The 15,578-nt window shown below is 40.5% G+C and overlaps 1 protein-coding gene across 10 annotated transcripts in view; it reads right to left on the reverse strand.

The window, feature by feature from the left end:
- Positions 1 to 15,365, reverse strand: part of RIC8B (RIC8 guanine nucleotide exchange factor B) — a 105,401-nt gene extending 90,036 nt beyond the window's left edge. For 6 of the 10 annotated variants that reach the window (XR_003519680.2, XR_003519682.2, XR_003519681.2 and 3 more), the window contains exons 1-2: positions 14,827 to 15,365; positions 5,651 to 5,698 (exon numbers count right to left, since the gene is read on the reverse strand). Coding sequence is in view for 5 of the 10 variants with exons in the window: in XM_027592062.2 (XP_027447863.1) it covers positions 5,651 to 5,698; positions 14,827 to 14,910 (132 nt within the window). In the remaining 5 variants the exon portion in view is untranslated. The remainder of the gene's footprint in view (positions 1 to 5,650; positions 5,699 to 14,826) is intronic. The other 4 variants (XR_003519684.2, XR_003519683.2, XM_027592064.2 and 1 more) reach the window with 1 other exon arrangement.
- Between the last annotated feature and the right edge of the window lie 213 nt (positions 15,366 to 15,578).

The raw sequence follows: 15,578 nt of genomic DNA on the forward strand, positions 1-15,578 counted from the left end.
TTCTGAGAAAGAAATCCTAAAAAGTAATCCAAAGACCACATCTATGGCCTGCTAAGTCAGAACAGCTGTCTTATTCTTTCTCCCTACACTTAGTCTTTCATTGCCTTTGCAAACATCCAAAATAAAAAACGAAGCCTGAAATGAAATTTAAATTATTTTGAACTACTATGAGGCATTCACCTTGGCCTATGATACAATTCAGCCCTTCTAAGTCAAGTTTTATGCCAGATCCCAGCTGGACAGGAACTTTAAAAAATAAAAGGTTTAGGATGCTTTTGTGTGTGTTTTAAAGAAATCAAGATGTTGAAAATTATCTTTAAAGTTATTGTCTTCTAAATAAGAGCTGTACTTGCATCATGTGTCAAAGTATTCTCTAAAGTGAGACATCAAATAAAATTTGAGTCAAATTTACAAGGCATATAAAGCTGATTCTGTTTTAGCAAACACTGGAGTTTAACAATCTCAAATAACTAAAATAAGTGTAAACGGCTTTCAGAGCAAGCATCATGACTTGAGTTATTCCTAAGCATGGATTCACAGTATAGAATCAATGGTTCTGTCTTGGCACATTTTCCTTAGGGGAATCTAATATGGAAATTTACACATTCATTTTCTAGAGTCTACAATGGCAATCTTTAGTAAGCATCTGTAGCTGAGAAAGTGCCAAACCACACACCACAGACAAATAGCCAACTTAGCAACCAAGGTCTAACACAGGACTTGGCACACAGGAATTACTGAAAAAATATTTTTGGACTACAGAGATCTTTACTAATATGCCAAGTACATTCAAGTCTGAGGGGAAAAAGTAAAAAGAGAAATTTCAAATGGTAGAATGAACTTTCATGTTCATATAAATTTATTTCACACCATAAACTGGCTCCACAAGTAATATTATTTCCAAACTAGTAACATTTTTTATGTTCCCCTCCAAAGGCATATATAAGATAATCAAGAAGGCTCAATTTTAGGGAAAATAAATGATTTTAAAAAAGTATTGGTCTTTGCTTATGCCTCTAATCACACTACTACAGAAAAATAGGATATATAATGTTATATAATCACCATATTCTTAAATCATAATCTACTGTAATTTTCTATTTAAATATAGAAAAGGGAAAGAAAAATATCATCTACAGTAATAATATTCAGACAGCCACCATTTAGTAAATTTCCTTACAGTCATTTTTCTTTGTATAGTTATTAATTTTACATGATTGTGATCATACTGTATGAATACTTTTGTATCCATTTTTTCCAGTAAACATTACATTGAGATTCTACTGTATAATTAAGAGAATATCAAATTCAAAGTCAAACAATATGTACAAGTCATAGGAATTCTGGCCTTCACTCAATCTCCAAGTTTCTTCCATTTATTTAATAGGTGTTTACTACAGATGCCTATTTTCTGCCACATGGGGGGCTGAAATATATAAAGAAAACTAAGCCAGAGCTCTTGTTCTTCAAGAGTTCTCAACTCAGCAATTACCTTCTGCCTTTATAAAAAATGGGCTTATCTATGTGAGTTTAAAGGTAAGGAGATAAATACTCAAAATTTGGCTATTTTTAACTTCACTCTTTTGAGGAAAATTGCTATGTACACAAAGATTTATCTCAGCAACAATTGAGGTTTTCCACATTTGATATGGCTATATTCTTATCTTACAGGTGAAAGAGCTGCAATTTTTTTACTCATTTTATGACAATGTATTTTCAACATTTATTGCAATTAGTACTCTTTATTGGTCTTGAGATCATTTGTGTTTTAGAAGCCAATATAAGAGATTTCATTTCCTCAAGATGTAAATTTTCAGATTATTCATCATACTTCCCCCCATCCTACGTATTTGCATGCTGTATTTGTTTATGAGCAGGTAAACAATCACAGCCTAGAGGTAGAAGATGTAAGGCAAATGCTTCAATAAGCACAGGTGCTTATATCTAACTATACAATGATCCACACGCACCTGGAACTATTTGCACTATATGCAAAATATAACAGTTGTATCTGACTTTACTTCTCTAGAAAAACTTAAGCCCTCCTTGTTGGTAATTTCCTTTGTTATTTTCCAGGTCAGTCTAGTTGCCTAAATGGTGTCTCAAGGAATGAAATAAGAAATAAAACAAGGTAGTGAGTCATAATTTCAAAACCTCTGAAATACACCTCAAGTGGTAATGAGTGGCAGCTGCACTTAACAGTCAGAAAATCCACCCTCTATTTGGGGATCCGCCACTTACTAGTCATGTGAGTGGTTAGCAAGTTGTCATTAACGTGAACCTGTTTTCTTATCCATAAAATAGGGTTGGCAATACTCTCACCATACTTAGAGCATTACTGCATTACTGTTGCAAAGCAAATCTTTGTAATTATATAAAACACTATCTAAGTGTTGGGAATTAAGTCTAAAGATCATTAATTTATAACCAATTCCTAAAAAGCTCAGTATAATCAAGTTTTATTTTTTGGAAGGCTCTGTCTGTTCCCTTACATTTACTTCTAAGTTGTCATAAAAGTTCTTAGAAGGAAGGTATTGTGTTTTTCAGAAAGATAGCACCTGTAGTTTGTTGAAAGGGGTGCTGCTGTTACCAAGGAGCTGTGGGCAGAAGGCTCCAGAGACATGTTTAGGAAAGAGAAAAAGAGAACTAGGGCAGCAAAACAAATTGGACAGTAACTTGAGTTCCTCTTATTTTCAGACTGGGTTTAATGTGGAGACATGCCTACTATTCTATGTCTTTACACAGAGAACCTAAAAAGCTGTTAGGATGTAGATCCTTCAGAGCATTCCAATAGTTTTAGGGCTTTAGGCAGGAAAGAGTCACTAATGATTTTAACCCTTGGAGACTAGAATGATTTTGTTTGCCTATGTTTTTCCATGAATAAGACAGCTAGCTAGGTCCCTAATTGCATATGTTTATAGCAGACCTCCCAGGAAGCAGGAATCTACCTACTATCACTGAAAATAACACCAGTACAGGAGCTACTGTCTCCAAAGATCTAGCAGGCAGTAAAAAACAATACATTGATATGTTACATTTTGCTACTATCCTACAGAAAATACACATGCTTTATTAACAACTGAGTGGAGAATTATTCTGCCTCAACTGAAACTTACCTGGAGTGGGGGGAATCTCTGTCTTAATGTACTTATTTTGACCAGTAAAAGCACTATCAGATTCTAGTATCAGAGTCCCAAGGCACCATGAATCAACAGATATAGTATAGATTCTCTCAAATAAAATAAAAATAGCAGCTGCCTCCCTAGCCTGAATACCTATCATGAGTCTGTCAAAAATTGTTCTTTTTAACACCTTGCTCCTTCTTTTTTTCACTTAACTCTCTGTCCCCTTAGCACATACCTTGTCTCTCTCCTTCTCCCCTTCCCCTTCTCTCTCTCTTTACTACATCATAGTAATCCATTACGTAGATGTACCCTAGTTTCTTCAAATACTCCCTAATTGCTGGACATTTGTTTGTTTCTAATCTTATGCTATTATGTACAATCTTCAATGAATACTATGTTTACCTGGGTTGAACCTATCCACAGAATAGATTTCTAAAAGTAACCTTGCTTGGTCAAAGGGCAAAATGCATCTGTAATTTTGGTAGATAGTGTCAGTTTCTGTTCCATAGGGGTTGCGCCATTTTGCACTCCCACCAATGTCTAAGTACTTATTTCCTGAAAACCATTTATAAAAACACATATGACTGGATTCCACCCCCCAAATTCTGACTCAGTAGATAAGGGGTCAGGCCTGAGCAGGCCTATCTTGAAAAGGCTCTTCAAACAGCATATCCCTAGTTGAGAATCCATTCTACAAAGTACTCTAGTCTTGTTTACACTGTTCAAATCCAAAAGAAAATCAGACTTAAATCTTTACCCTTCATGGTTTATACCCCATGTCACTCATTCAATAAATATTTTTTGAATACCTATTATGTGCTGTTCATTCTAGATGTCGAGGATATAAAGATAAGTAATAGTACTATCATTGGAGTTTGCAGGGTCTATCAATGAGAGACATCAATATATAATTGAGATAATGTACAAGCATAATGTTAGAGATTTACATAGAATTTTATGGGAATACTGGAGCAGGGTATTTCATCCTGAAAGAATGCCAGAGGAGGCTTCTTGAAGGAGGTGCTCCTAGAGCTGAGTAGGAATTAACCAGGTGAAAAGAGGAAGTGGTATACAAGAAGGAGAGGGCATTCTAGGTAGAAAACAACATATGCAAAGTTAGGAAGAAAGAGCAGAAGGGGTGTGGATGTGGATGTACCTGGTAATATTTCATATGGCTAAAGCATAAAATACAATAGAGTAGTACGCAATAGGCTGCAAAAGTGGACAGAGATCAGATCACTGGACATGTATTATATCATGTTAAGATGCTTGACCTTATTCTACAGGCAAAGAAAATCACTCATGGGTTTTGAAGTTGGGAGTGACATGATCATATTGTTGTTTTAGAATTATGGACAATGGACTGAAAGGGCACATAACTGGAAAAAGAAGGAACAGTCAGCAAACTGGTACAGTAACTCAGGGGAAGGCTTGAATTAGGGGAGGAATTAAGGAGAGAATGGACTGAAGGAGCCTTAAGAGGTAAAATGAACAAAATGTAGATATTACATAGGGGTGGAGGTAAATAAAGGGACGATTTCAACGTATTATCAAACCATTCCCAGCAAAACACTGGATTTAAGCTATTTTTTCAGCAGCAGTGGTAGGTTTACACTGGTTCAGTCATCTTCTCTCACTTGGTCTTGATATTTGTATGGCCAGGGATAGATGTATGGGGCCCAGCAAAATTCTCAGGGGGAACTGGTGAGCTCCTCCTTTAGCATCATGTTCTAATCAGCTAAGTAAAACAACCACATGCAACCCCAACAGGCAAACATAACATTACATGGTCTTATGTCTGATGCACCCTTTTTTTAAAATTTATTTTTATTGTTTTTCGAGAGAAGGAGAGGGGGAGAGAGACTCTTAAGCAGGCTCTATGCCTAGCACGGACATCGATGCAGGGCTTGATCTCATGACCTTGAGATCATGACCTGAGCCAAAATCAGGAGTCAGACACTTACCTGACTGAGCCTCCCAGGCACCCCTCTGATGCACCCTTTCTTACAATAACTCCTCTACTGGTGAGGCTCTTGACTCCATTTTTCTCTATGCCTGTGAAGTGAGTGACCAAGATAATTGCTGACAATATAAATAACTGCTAGTACAGAGAACAATGTGTGGTTGAGGGGCAGCAGCACGAACAGCTGCTTTCCCAAAACTTAATCCAAAGCCAAGCTTCACAATACTAGCAATGCATTTTGGGCAGCCTACAGTTCTGCCACCAAATAAGGTCAATCTCTGGAGTTGAGAAGATATGGGGAGAGTCCCCTCTGAACCCTTCCCATTCCTCTGATTTATGCAAGTATAACGGTCCTGTGAGAATGGACCAGGAGAAGGTTGGGTGTAATCCATACTAACCCTGGTACTTGTCTTCTTCTCAGAGTTCCTAAAAACAAACTGAAAGGAAACCAAAACCTAAAAATCATCAGATGAAAACAAGTTCACTGTTTAAAGAGTCCATGAATGAAACACACACACACAAACACACAAATACACACACAAAGAGTAACACCAAGGCTTACCTTTCTTTTATCTTCATCTGTTGATTCAAATTTGAAAGTAGCCCTATGCTGAGGGGGGAAAAAAGGGAAATAATGTCATTTTAAATACACAGATTTTAAATTTTGGTTATGTTTAAAAACATGTCTGTAAAAATGTTGCCTTCCCACGTTGTTTCAACACTCATATTAAAGGAAGATAGGCATGTAAGTAAATAATTATAAAGCAGTGTGAAAGACTACAGCAGTGGGGAGCCTGGGTGGCTCAGTCGTTAAGCGTCTGCCTTCGGCTCGGGTCATGATCCCAGGGTCCTGGGATCGAGCCCCGCATCGGGCTCCCTCTTCCGCGGGGAGCCTGCTTCTCCCTCTCCCACTTCCCCTGCTTGTGTTCCCTCTCTCACTGTGTCTCTCTCTGTCAAATAAATAAATAAAATCTTAAAAAAAAAAAAAGACTACAGCAGAAAAACAGACAAAAGAACAGAGTACCAAGCCACCAACTCTGCCTGAGGAAATCTGGAATACTTTGCACAAAGTATAGAGCATTTGAGCTGGATATTGGAGGATGAGTAGGAGTTTGCCAGGAGGCAAATGGAAAGCATTCTCAGGACAGAAACAAAGGCTCAGCTGTGTGAAATGGTATGATATATTTGTGAAATAAACAGGTCTGTCAGAGTGAAATAGAGGACACATGTGAGGGGATGAGGGAGTGGAGAAAGAGGAGAATGGAAAAGTAAATTGGACAGAAATTTGGAAGGGTCTTCCAGTATTGCAAAGACCCAATGTTGCTTTCTTTTTCACATTCAGTTAGAAATAATCACAGAATTGTAGACAGGAAAGAAATCTGATAGATTGGTATTTCCGAAAAGTAATTCTTTAAGAATTAAGGTTTAAATTATGGCTCCACCACTAACTGGCTGAGCAAGTAACAAAATCTCTATCACTGTATTTCTCTTGTGAAAAGAGGGGGTACCTAGTTCACAGAGCTGCTGTGAGGGTTAAAATAGCTAAGGCATATAACCTACCATCTCAGTGCCTGGCGCTGAGTAAACACTCAGTAAATATTAGGATTATAATGATGATAATGCCAATGATATTGACAAAAAAAATAATTAGAAGAGAACAGAGTGTCATGACTCTCCAAATGATTGGCAACACTGTATTTTCCACTCTGTAGCTAAAACAGAGGATAGAGTAAGTTATCTTGCCCACTGTCACAGAAACAGTGATAGTACCCAAAAACAGAGCATAAAACTTCTCATTCTCTTTCTCAAGTTTTATTCAGGAGAACCAAGTGCTCTTATGAATCCTAAGTTTTCCTTTAAAAAAATCTCCACTGAACATCTCTGCCCTTCTTTTGCATTTTTCTCATTGGCCACGCTGACATTTATTGGCAACTCATCAGGAGTTGCCAAAGCACTAAAGATATCATCATTACAGGTGGTTCTGTGTTGTCAGCTTTGTAGAAGAAGCAATTTTAGAAATTAAATGAGATGGAGAAATGTTGACAGGGAAGCAGTTCTTAATTTAAGAAATGGTCAGGGGGAAGACAGAGGTAAGAGAGAAGGGCTGTTTGAAGAAACTCAAGAGAGGCTGCCTCACATATGGTTTGCAAAACAATTAAAATGGATGATGTCAGGTGGTAAGAAGGGCTTGAATTTAAAAATTTATACCTGAACTGCCAGACAGGTGACAGGCAACTAAAGGAAGACTCTGAGGGAGGTGTGAACAGTAGAGCATTCTGGAAGAATATTTTGGGCAGCTGCTTACAGGCCAGATCAAAGGAGGGCAAGATTGAAGACATAAAGCCTTCTAAGAAATGGGCATCAATAATCCAGGTGTGATACTGCTGGCAGCAGTATAAACTGACATAAACTCTAAAAGTGAAAGTAATTTGGCAGCATATACTAGAAAACATAAAAATATTCACATCCTTCGACCCAGAACTTCTATACTCCTAGGATTTATCCTAAAGAAATCATTCAGAAGGAGAGAAAAATTATATACGTAAGCATATTCACTGCAGTGTTATCTAATATTATGGAAAAAAGAAAGAGACGATCTGAATATCCAACAACAGGAGACGGATGAAATAACTGCTGTGCATCCACCTGGTAAAATATTATATTGCAATTAAAACAAAAGATGGCTAAAAATCTCTGTAACAACATAGAAAATTACTTATAACGGCATCAGATGGAAAAATAGTAAAACACCAAGCTAGATGTCTCTTATACAGTACCTGCATAAGTATATGGATGCATTCGAACAAAGGCTTGAGTGTTAAAATGCAAAAATAAAAGCAACTGTACAGCGGTGGTAGGATTTCTGGTGAGGTCTGACAAAATTCATTGTTGGTATATAATTTTTATAATTAAAAAGGAAATTTAAAAAATAAAAGATAAATGAATGAACAAGGAAAGAGAGAAAAGAGAAAGGAAGAACAAGTAAATCTGAAGTCTATAATGCAGAAATTTATAGGTGAGGTTTAATAAAAACTAACTTTAGATAGAGAAGCAGCAGACATCAGGCTAAGGTTGTAAACTGAAGCTTAATAAAAGTCCAATACAAATGAAAATAAATTGCAGAGACCAAGAAAGTTGATTTTGTTGCCATTATATGTGAAATATTAAATCCATAAATTATCTGGAATAAATGAACCTAGTTGCCAATATAATGGTTCTCCTAAACTTTTTCTGGCATTTGTGGTAAAGGAACAGAGAAAGAAATCATCTTTTGGAAAGACCCTCATTAAGTTATAAAAATATCTTTTAAGACAGTTTCTACATAGAATTTCTCTTTTAAGGTGATAATTTAGAATAGTACCAAGGACTAAATTTTCTGTTGCTTTCAAATGCAAGGCTGATCCGGTCATAAAACCACAACATTAAAAAAGAAAGAAAGAAAGAAAAGCTTTCAAAAGCCCTAACACAAGGGCTTAATTTAATTAGAAAATATACTGGCATGTGAGGCCATACAAATTGAATTTTGAATGTGCCAATCTATTCAGGAGCTCAGCCCTCTAAGACTGTTTAGATCCAAAGATGTTGGCTTCTCTAAGGCTGGTTTCTTTTACACAACTTAGACTGTACCTAATCTATTCAGTACTTCTTGCTCTTATTCTATACCTTTTCTAAGGCTGAAAGGGAAGGGAAGGGGAGCCAGCATTTCTGACTGTAAATACCTTTATAGCACTGCTAGCCAACAGTCAACCACCTCACCTTCTTTATATGCTTAATTTCCAGATGAACAGGAGCAACAAGTCAAATATAAACTAAAGAGTAAAACCATTGTTCAGTTTAGAGACCAAGTAAACTAGGAACAGCTCAGTGACACACCAGACTTAAGAGGACTCCTCCACATAGGTTTTATATCCTATGAGTAGACTCTAAAAAGCTCAGGCTCAGGAGTCAGACAGCACTGGGTCTGAGTACAGTCCTGCTGTTTACTGAAAGTGCGACCTTGGTCAAGTTATTCAACTTTACTACCTGTCAGAGTTTCCTTATCTTTTATGTATGGCACCTTGCACATAGCAGGTGTTCAATAAGTGGCTACTATTGTTATTATAGCATGGCCTATGATGTGGCATCTAGCCAAATACTGACGTATTAGAGAACTAGGAGTTATTTCACATTTTAGAAGATACACTCAAACAGTACTCATACAAGGGAATTAGCCTACTGGGGTGGTGTGTGTATGTGTGTGTATGTGTGTGTGTTGTGCTGTGTTTCATGAATAGAGATTATTCCTAGAACTAAATGCCAGAGATTATATAATCCAGTCTGGAAACAAGAACAAGGTATAACAAAGGAACAGCTCACTAAACATGCTCCTCTGCAAAAATCTGTGGAATGAGCTCAAAGAGTCAGAACTCCACCTCAAAGTGGAAAGCAAAAAGTCCTCTGACATGGTCCAGCATATTTACATACCCTTTTCAAATGTGTAGCCTGTATTTCTAGAACTGTCTCAATATTAGGTCCCTATCAGTCAGGTCCTTCTAGCACATAAATGAAGACCTCACAGCGATCAGTATCATTTTCCTCTCTTATGAGGACTACTCTTGGGAGACCTACCTACTTGCCTGTATCTCAGATAACTTTTATCTTTACTTTGGTCATAAATTTGCCCTACTTCCAAAATGGAATCCTGCTGGAGATTGCTATGGGGTAATCATAAGCCCAGGCAGTCTCTACGGCCACTAAGCCATCTCTCTATCATCATAATTGATGACTCTAGGCCTCAGTTTCTTCACCTATTAACTGAAGGGGACAGATCTAATTACCTTTGAGATTCCTTCTAGTCTAAATATCGTCGGACTCAAGGAGCTAAGATACTACTGCACATCTTGGGGCCCTTGATCACTGTTTGTTCTGATAATCATAATGATGGCAACCAATCTCTCTACTATGTTTTTTTTTTTTAAGATTTTATTTATTTTGACAGAGAGAGAGCGAGTGCGTGAGCATGAGCTGGGGGTGGGGGAGATGGAGGGAAGGGGCAGAGGCAGAGGGAGAAGCAGACTCCCCGCTGAGCAAGGAGCCCAATGCAGGACCATGAGAAGGTGGCAGGGTTAGAGTTATGTAGCCACAAGCCAAAGGTGGAAGCTGCAAAGGAAGGATTCTCCCCTAGACCATTCAGAGGGAGCAGGACCCTGCTGACACCTTGATTTTGGATTTCTGGCCTCCAGAACACTGAAAGAGTAAATTTCAGTTGTTTCAGGCTACCAAGTTTGTGGTAATTTGTAATAGCAGACCTGGAAAACTAATACATTCTATTTACATTTATTGTGATAAATAGCACAGCTGGGTTTATTTAAACATCTCTTTTTGTGTTTTGTTTACCACCTTTTTTTAAAAAAAGATTTTATTTATTTGAGAGAGTGAATGAGAGAGAGAGAGCAGAAGCAGGGGAAGGGGCAGAGGAAGAAGGAGAAGCAGGTTTCCTGCTGAATAGGGAGCCCAGTGTGGGGCTTGATCCCAGGACCCTAGGATTATGACCTGAGCTGAAGGCAGAAGCTTAACCGACTGAGCCACCCAGGCACCCCTCTACTAAATCTGTTATCAGAACAGGCCTTGAAGGAGGAGAAGGAGCCTGGACAGCCTATACTAGAACAATCCATATGTCCCATAATTAATAGCTCATTCTATAACTGGAGTGGAGGTGATTAGGACCGAACAGTAACCAAAGGAATTAGTGTATTGGTCCTGAAAACCTTTTTCTCTTCTGTGCTCAAAAACTCAGGACAGGTTACAGGCAACATGACCTTGCAAAAAGAGCCTGGATATGGAATCTAAAGACTAGGTCTGCCACTTCTAGCTATGTGCCCTTGAGCCCACAGATAGTCACTTTGTCTTTCTGAACCTCAAATTTCCTATTCCCCACCAAAAGAGAATACTTGTATCTCCCTCATAAGTTTTAATGTAAGAGAATTATAAGTGATGACATGTGAAAATGCTTGGGATAGATAATATGTAGTACATAGCAAGCACTCAATAAAGGTTAACAGGTGAATTGAGACAAATGAAAAAGAACAACCATTCTTCCTATTTGTTTTTTAATACTTTCCTATGCTGGGTCAACGTGCATTATGTCCTTGAGAAACAGACATGTTTCATTTTTTCTGGGATAGATGGCTCTTCCCTCTCCCCAGAATAACAAGGGTCAGTGAATGAAGGAAGAAAGCTTGAAAATTAGTCTCAGGAATACAGGAGAAATTAGATGTTGTTACCTGGAGCCAGATAGCTAACTGTGCTCTAAACATGGTACAAGGTATTTTGCTACCCATTAGAAAATGTAAGGGTCAAGGAAAAAGAGAAAGGGTGGAGTACACTCCCTAATTTTTTTTATCAGGCTACTTCAACTCAGTGCTACAGGTTTAACTCCTGCCTTTTTTGTTCAAAACTAACAGTGACAGGCTCTTCACCACCAGGCACTGTTACAAATGCTGTAGACATATAACTCATTTAATCCTGACAACAAACCTATGATGTAGGTACTGTTATTGTCCCTGTTGGACAGGTGAGGAAACTGAGGCACAACAAAGTTATATAATTTGTCCTAGGCCACATGGATGGTAAGTTGAAGATCAGAGTCCAGGCGGTCTGGTTCCAGAGCCTGCCCTATGGCCACAGGACCTCCTGAATACCTTGATCATTAGAACTCACTTTACTCACTGAGTAAAAGCCTCCTAGGTGCACTGTGCTCAGTGCATTAAACTTCAGTTAATTTAAGCATTAAACTTCAGTTAATTTAAGCCGTGTGATAACTTAGGTAATGTTATCCCTATTTTACAGATAAGGAAGCCAAGACTCAGGCTTAAAATAACATCCATAGCCATGAAGCCAATAAAAGGCAGATCTGAACCAAGATTTATCTGACTCTAAATTCTACCTTCTTTCCAGTATCTGGAGGGAGCAGCCCATTAAACATGCTCCTCTGCACAAATCTGTGGAATGAACTCAAAGAGTCAGAACTCCACCCCAAAGTGGAAAGCAAAAGGAAAAAGTCCTCTTACGTGGTCCAGGATATTTACATACCCTACTCAAATGTGTGATGTGTTTCTAGAACTGTCCCAAGTTCTAGCTTTATTAGAGAAATAAAGTAGCATAAAGAACCTCTTCCCCCAAACAACGAACCAGTTGCTTTCTCTGTACATCATTCATTTCCATTCTTGGTTAGACTCCTCGATGCCCCATAATCACCCCTTATTCTAAGCATTTCCCAAATCGATTTTTCCAGATAGGAAAATGAAGCACACAGTATTCAGCTACTTTTTCAGGGTTTCAAACTCCATATCCCACAGAACTGGGCAATTTAATTCCACATCCCCATTTTTATTGCCAGACCACCACAATCATACTTCCCCTTCCTATTGATCTGCCTCCTAGGTCTCTCTTGCCTTGAGGGGTATAGCCCCACTGCCAACATGAACCTCAGCTATTTTCTTTGTGTGCTAGCCCTACTATTATCAGCGTTAAACATAGAGCTCTTTTCTAAAGGAGTTGACTGACAGGGTTCGAGTCAAGTCAGAGCATTATCAGGCGTGGCCCAAAAAGCACTTCAGGAATACCACCTTAAATAATATACACTGGGCATTACAACTTTAAAAACATTCTCAATGTGAAAGGGGAGCTGGAGATGTCCAGAACCTAAGCTCTGACAGCACCTGGCCAGGAGTGATAAGTGGAAACCAACCTGGAGGGAGATCAAGGAAAGGAAGAGATAAATTCAAGGAATCCAATCTGGAGTTCTAATCAGTTTAGCCATGAAGGAAAGGAGAAATATTGAAGAAACTGGTAAGATGCATTTGGAGGTTTTTCCTCCTCCCTTCCCTAGAGAAGAAAGTTCCTATTTATTGCTGGATATCTGGCATATAGTAATTGCAAAATAAATACTAGTTGATTCAACACTCTTTCTTTTGGGCGCCTGGGTGGCTCAGTTGATTAAGCGACTGCCTTCGGCTCAGGTCATGATCCTGGAGTCCCGGGATCGAGTCCCACATCGGGCTCCCTGCTCAGCGGGGAGTCTGCTTCTCCCTCTGACCCTCTTCCCTCTCGTGCTATCTCTCATTCTCTCTCTCTCAAATAAATAAATAAAATCTTAAAAAAAAACACTCTCTTTTGAAAATCAGTTGGTAGCTGCCTCAAATTCTTTTTGGAAAGGAGTTATAAATCACGTTAAATGAATATAATCTCTACAATATGTACACCTATGCCTTAAAAGAATTTCTCCTAAATTAGACAGATATGCAACAGTAAAGCATATTAGAGAGTGAAGGAGCTAAGATATAAACAGAATTTAATCCATCCATACATCCTCCCAAAGAAAGCAGCATGGTACTGTAGAAAGAGCTGTCAGACAACCTAGATTCAAATCTCAGCCCCATCTCTCAATGACCGTGTGGACTTGAGGCAACATTATCCTAAATGTCGTTTGTGAAATGGGGAATACCACCACTTTCCTCACAGGGTTGTTGAGAAGATTAAATGGAAATGAAGGTGTTTTATTTCTGGATCTTCTCCACCCAGGGCAGAAATGGCACACTGGCAGCTCAATCATACAAAGTATAATAAAGTGCAGTGGTGGGGACATAACAAACACAGAAAGGGAAACTATGAGTGGAAGCTAGTGAAAGGAAGAAAAATGCTATATCTGGGGTGAGATTGGTGTTGAGTGTTTTCACAGAAGTGAGTAGTCAGTCATTCCTATAAAGCAGTCTTCTAAATAGAAGAATAAAGGTGTGGTATGCTACCTTTTGAAGTGAGCATGTAAAATTCCTGGAAGGAAAAGTAATGGAGAGCTAACGGTTCCTGGAGAAAGATTCAGAGAAGTGGCTGGGATTTATAACAAGATACCTTTATACTGCAGAGTTGTAAAGTGGAAAGAACAATGAATGGTTTGAAGACCTTGGCTGGAATCCCAGCTCACAAGTATGACCTTGGGCCAGTTACTTAACCGATATAGAATCTCAATTACAAAAAACGAAGATAAAACCTCACAGGACTGCCGTTGAGATTAAATGAGATAATGGATGGGAAAGCTGTTAATGCGATACAAATAACAGGTATTATTCGGAGTCAGAATCTCTCTCCCCCCGCCCACTTAACAACATAGTACGTCCATGACCTTGGCATGATTTCAGTTCTTAGCGCCTCAGTCTTCTCATCTATAAAATGGGAAGGATGACACCATCTACCCTATACACACTCCGAGAATCAAATTAGATCATATAGGAGACATCAAGCCTTGGAAAGTGTACAGTGCTACAGGTACACAAAGAACTGCCATCGTGGCTGATATGTTTTATGCATATCGAGGGCCGTGTTTAAGCACGGAAACACGGATTTTTCAGGCTATACAGGTGAGGAAGCCTCGCGTGCATTTCTGCATCCCAGAGTGGGGCACAGGGCACAGACGCACATCTACGGATTCCGGGGGTGTGACTTGCACGCTTGGGAAGAGGACCGTAGGACAGGCTGCTGGGCCGGAATCGGAGGAGTGGGCGCCAGAGTGGGGGCAGGGGGATGCAGGATGCACGGACGGGAAAGGCTGGGGGCACAAACACGCATGCCCAAGCCGGAAACGTTTTCGGGGAAGAGCAACGCGCATCCCCGGAATGAAGGGGGTTGGGAGGGATGCGATGTGCAAGCCCCGAGGGCGGCCCGGGGGTGCTCCACCGCACGCCCGGGGCCGGGGCTCTTTACCTTATCGCTGTAATCCCTCAGGACCCGCTCGATAGCCCCCGCCTCGCCGGCCCGGACGATGTAGAGGGCGCGCTCCTCATCCATGGCCGCAGGTGCGGGGGAGCCGCGGCCGCTCTGCGCGCCCAAGCCGCTGCCTCCAGGTAAACGCCTCGCGCCCCCGCTCGCTCGCTCGTTCCCAGCTTCCTTCCTTCCCTCCTTCCCTCCCTCCCTCCTGCCTCCAACCCGCCAGCCTCCGCCCGGGCAGGGCCGACGTCACCGCCCCTCAACTTTCACCCCGCGACGTCACGGTCCCCCAGCAACCGGCGCCTCGCGGCCGCCCCCGTCAAGGCCCAGGACTCGATAGAGGTCTGACGAGCGGCCCGAGGCGGGGCCAGGCCCGAGGTCTCGCTTACTCTCCTGCCTCTCCCTCCCTCGGAGAAGAGTCCAGCCTTTTAAGTGGGCTCTTGCAGACAGAACTGTTCTTCTCTCCTGACCCTCCTCTATGAATCATTCTCCTCAGCTGACGAGAGCGACCCGGCTCTTCCCCGCCCCTCTAAGAGCCAGCAGTTAAGTGGACTACAATTCCCTGCGTTCGTTGGGGGCATTCCACTCTTCCATCTAATTTACTGGAGTGCCGAATGGCATGCCGGGATTAGTAGTCATCCAGCGGGAAAGACTTCCCGCCAAAGGCATGCTGGGAGCTGTGGTCCGGCCAGGGCCGGAAACGGGAGTCCCGGGGCCGCTCGAGGCCAGCGGCCAAGAGACCGTTAGGG

Source organism: Zalophus californianus, chromosome 9 (assembly GCF_009762305.2).
Source record: "Zalophus californianus isolate mZalCal1 chromosome 9, mZalCal1.pri.v2, whole genome shotgun sequence".
NCBI classification, from domain to species: domain Eukaryota; kingdom Metazoa; phylum Chordata; class Mammalia; order Carnivora; family Otariidae; genus Zalophus; species Zalophus californianus.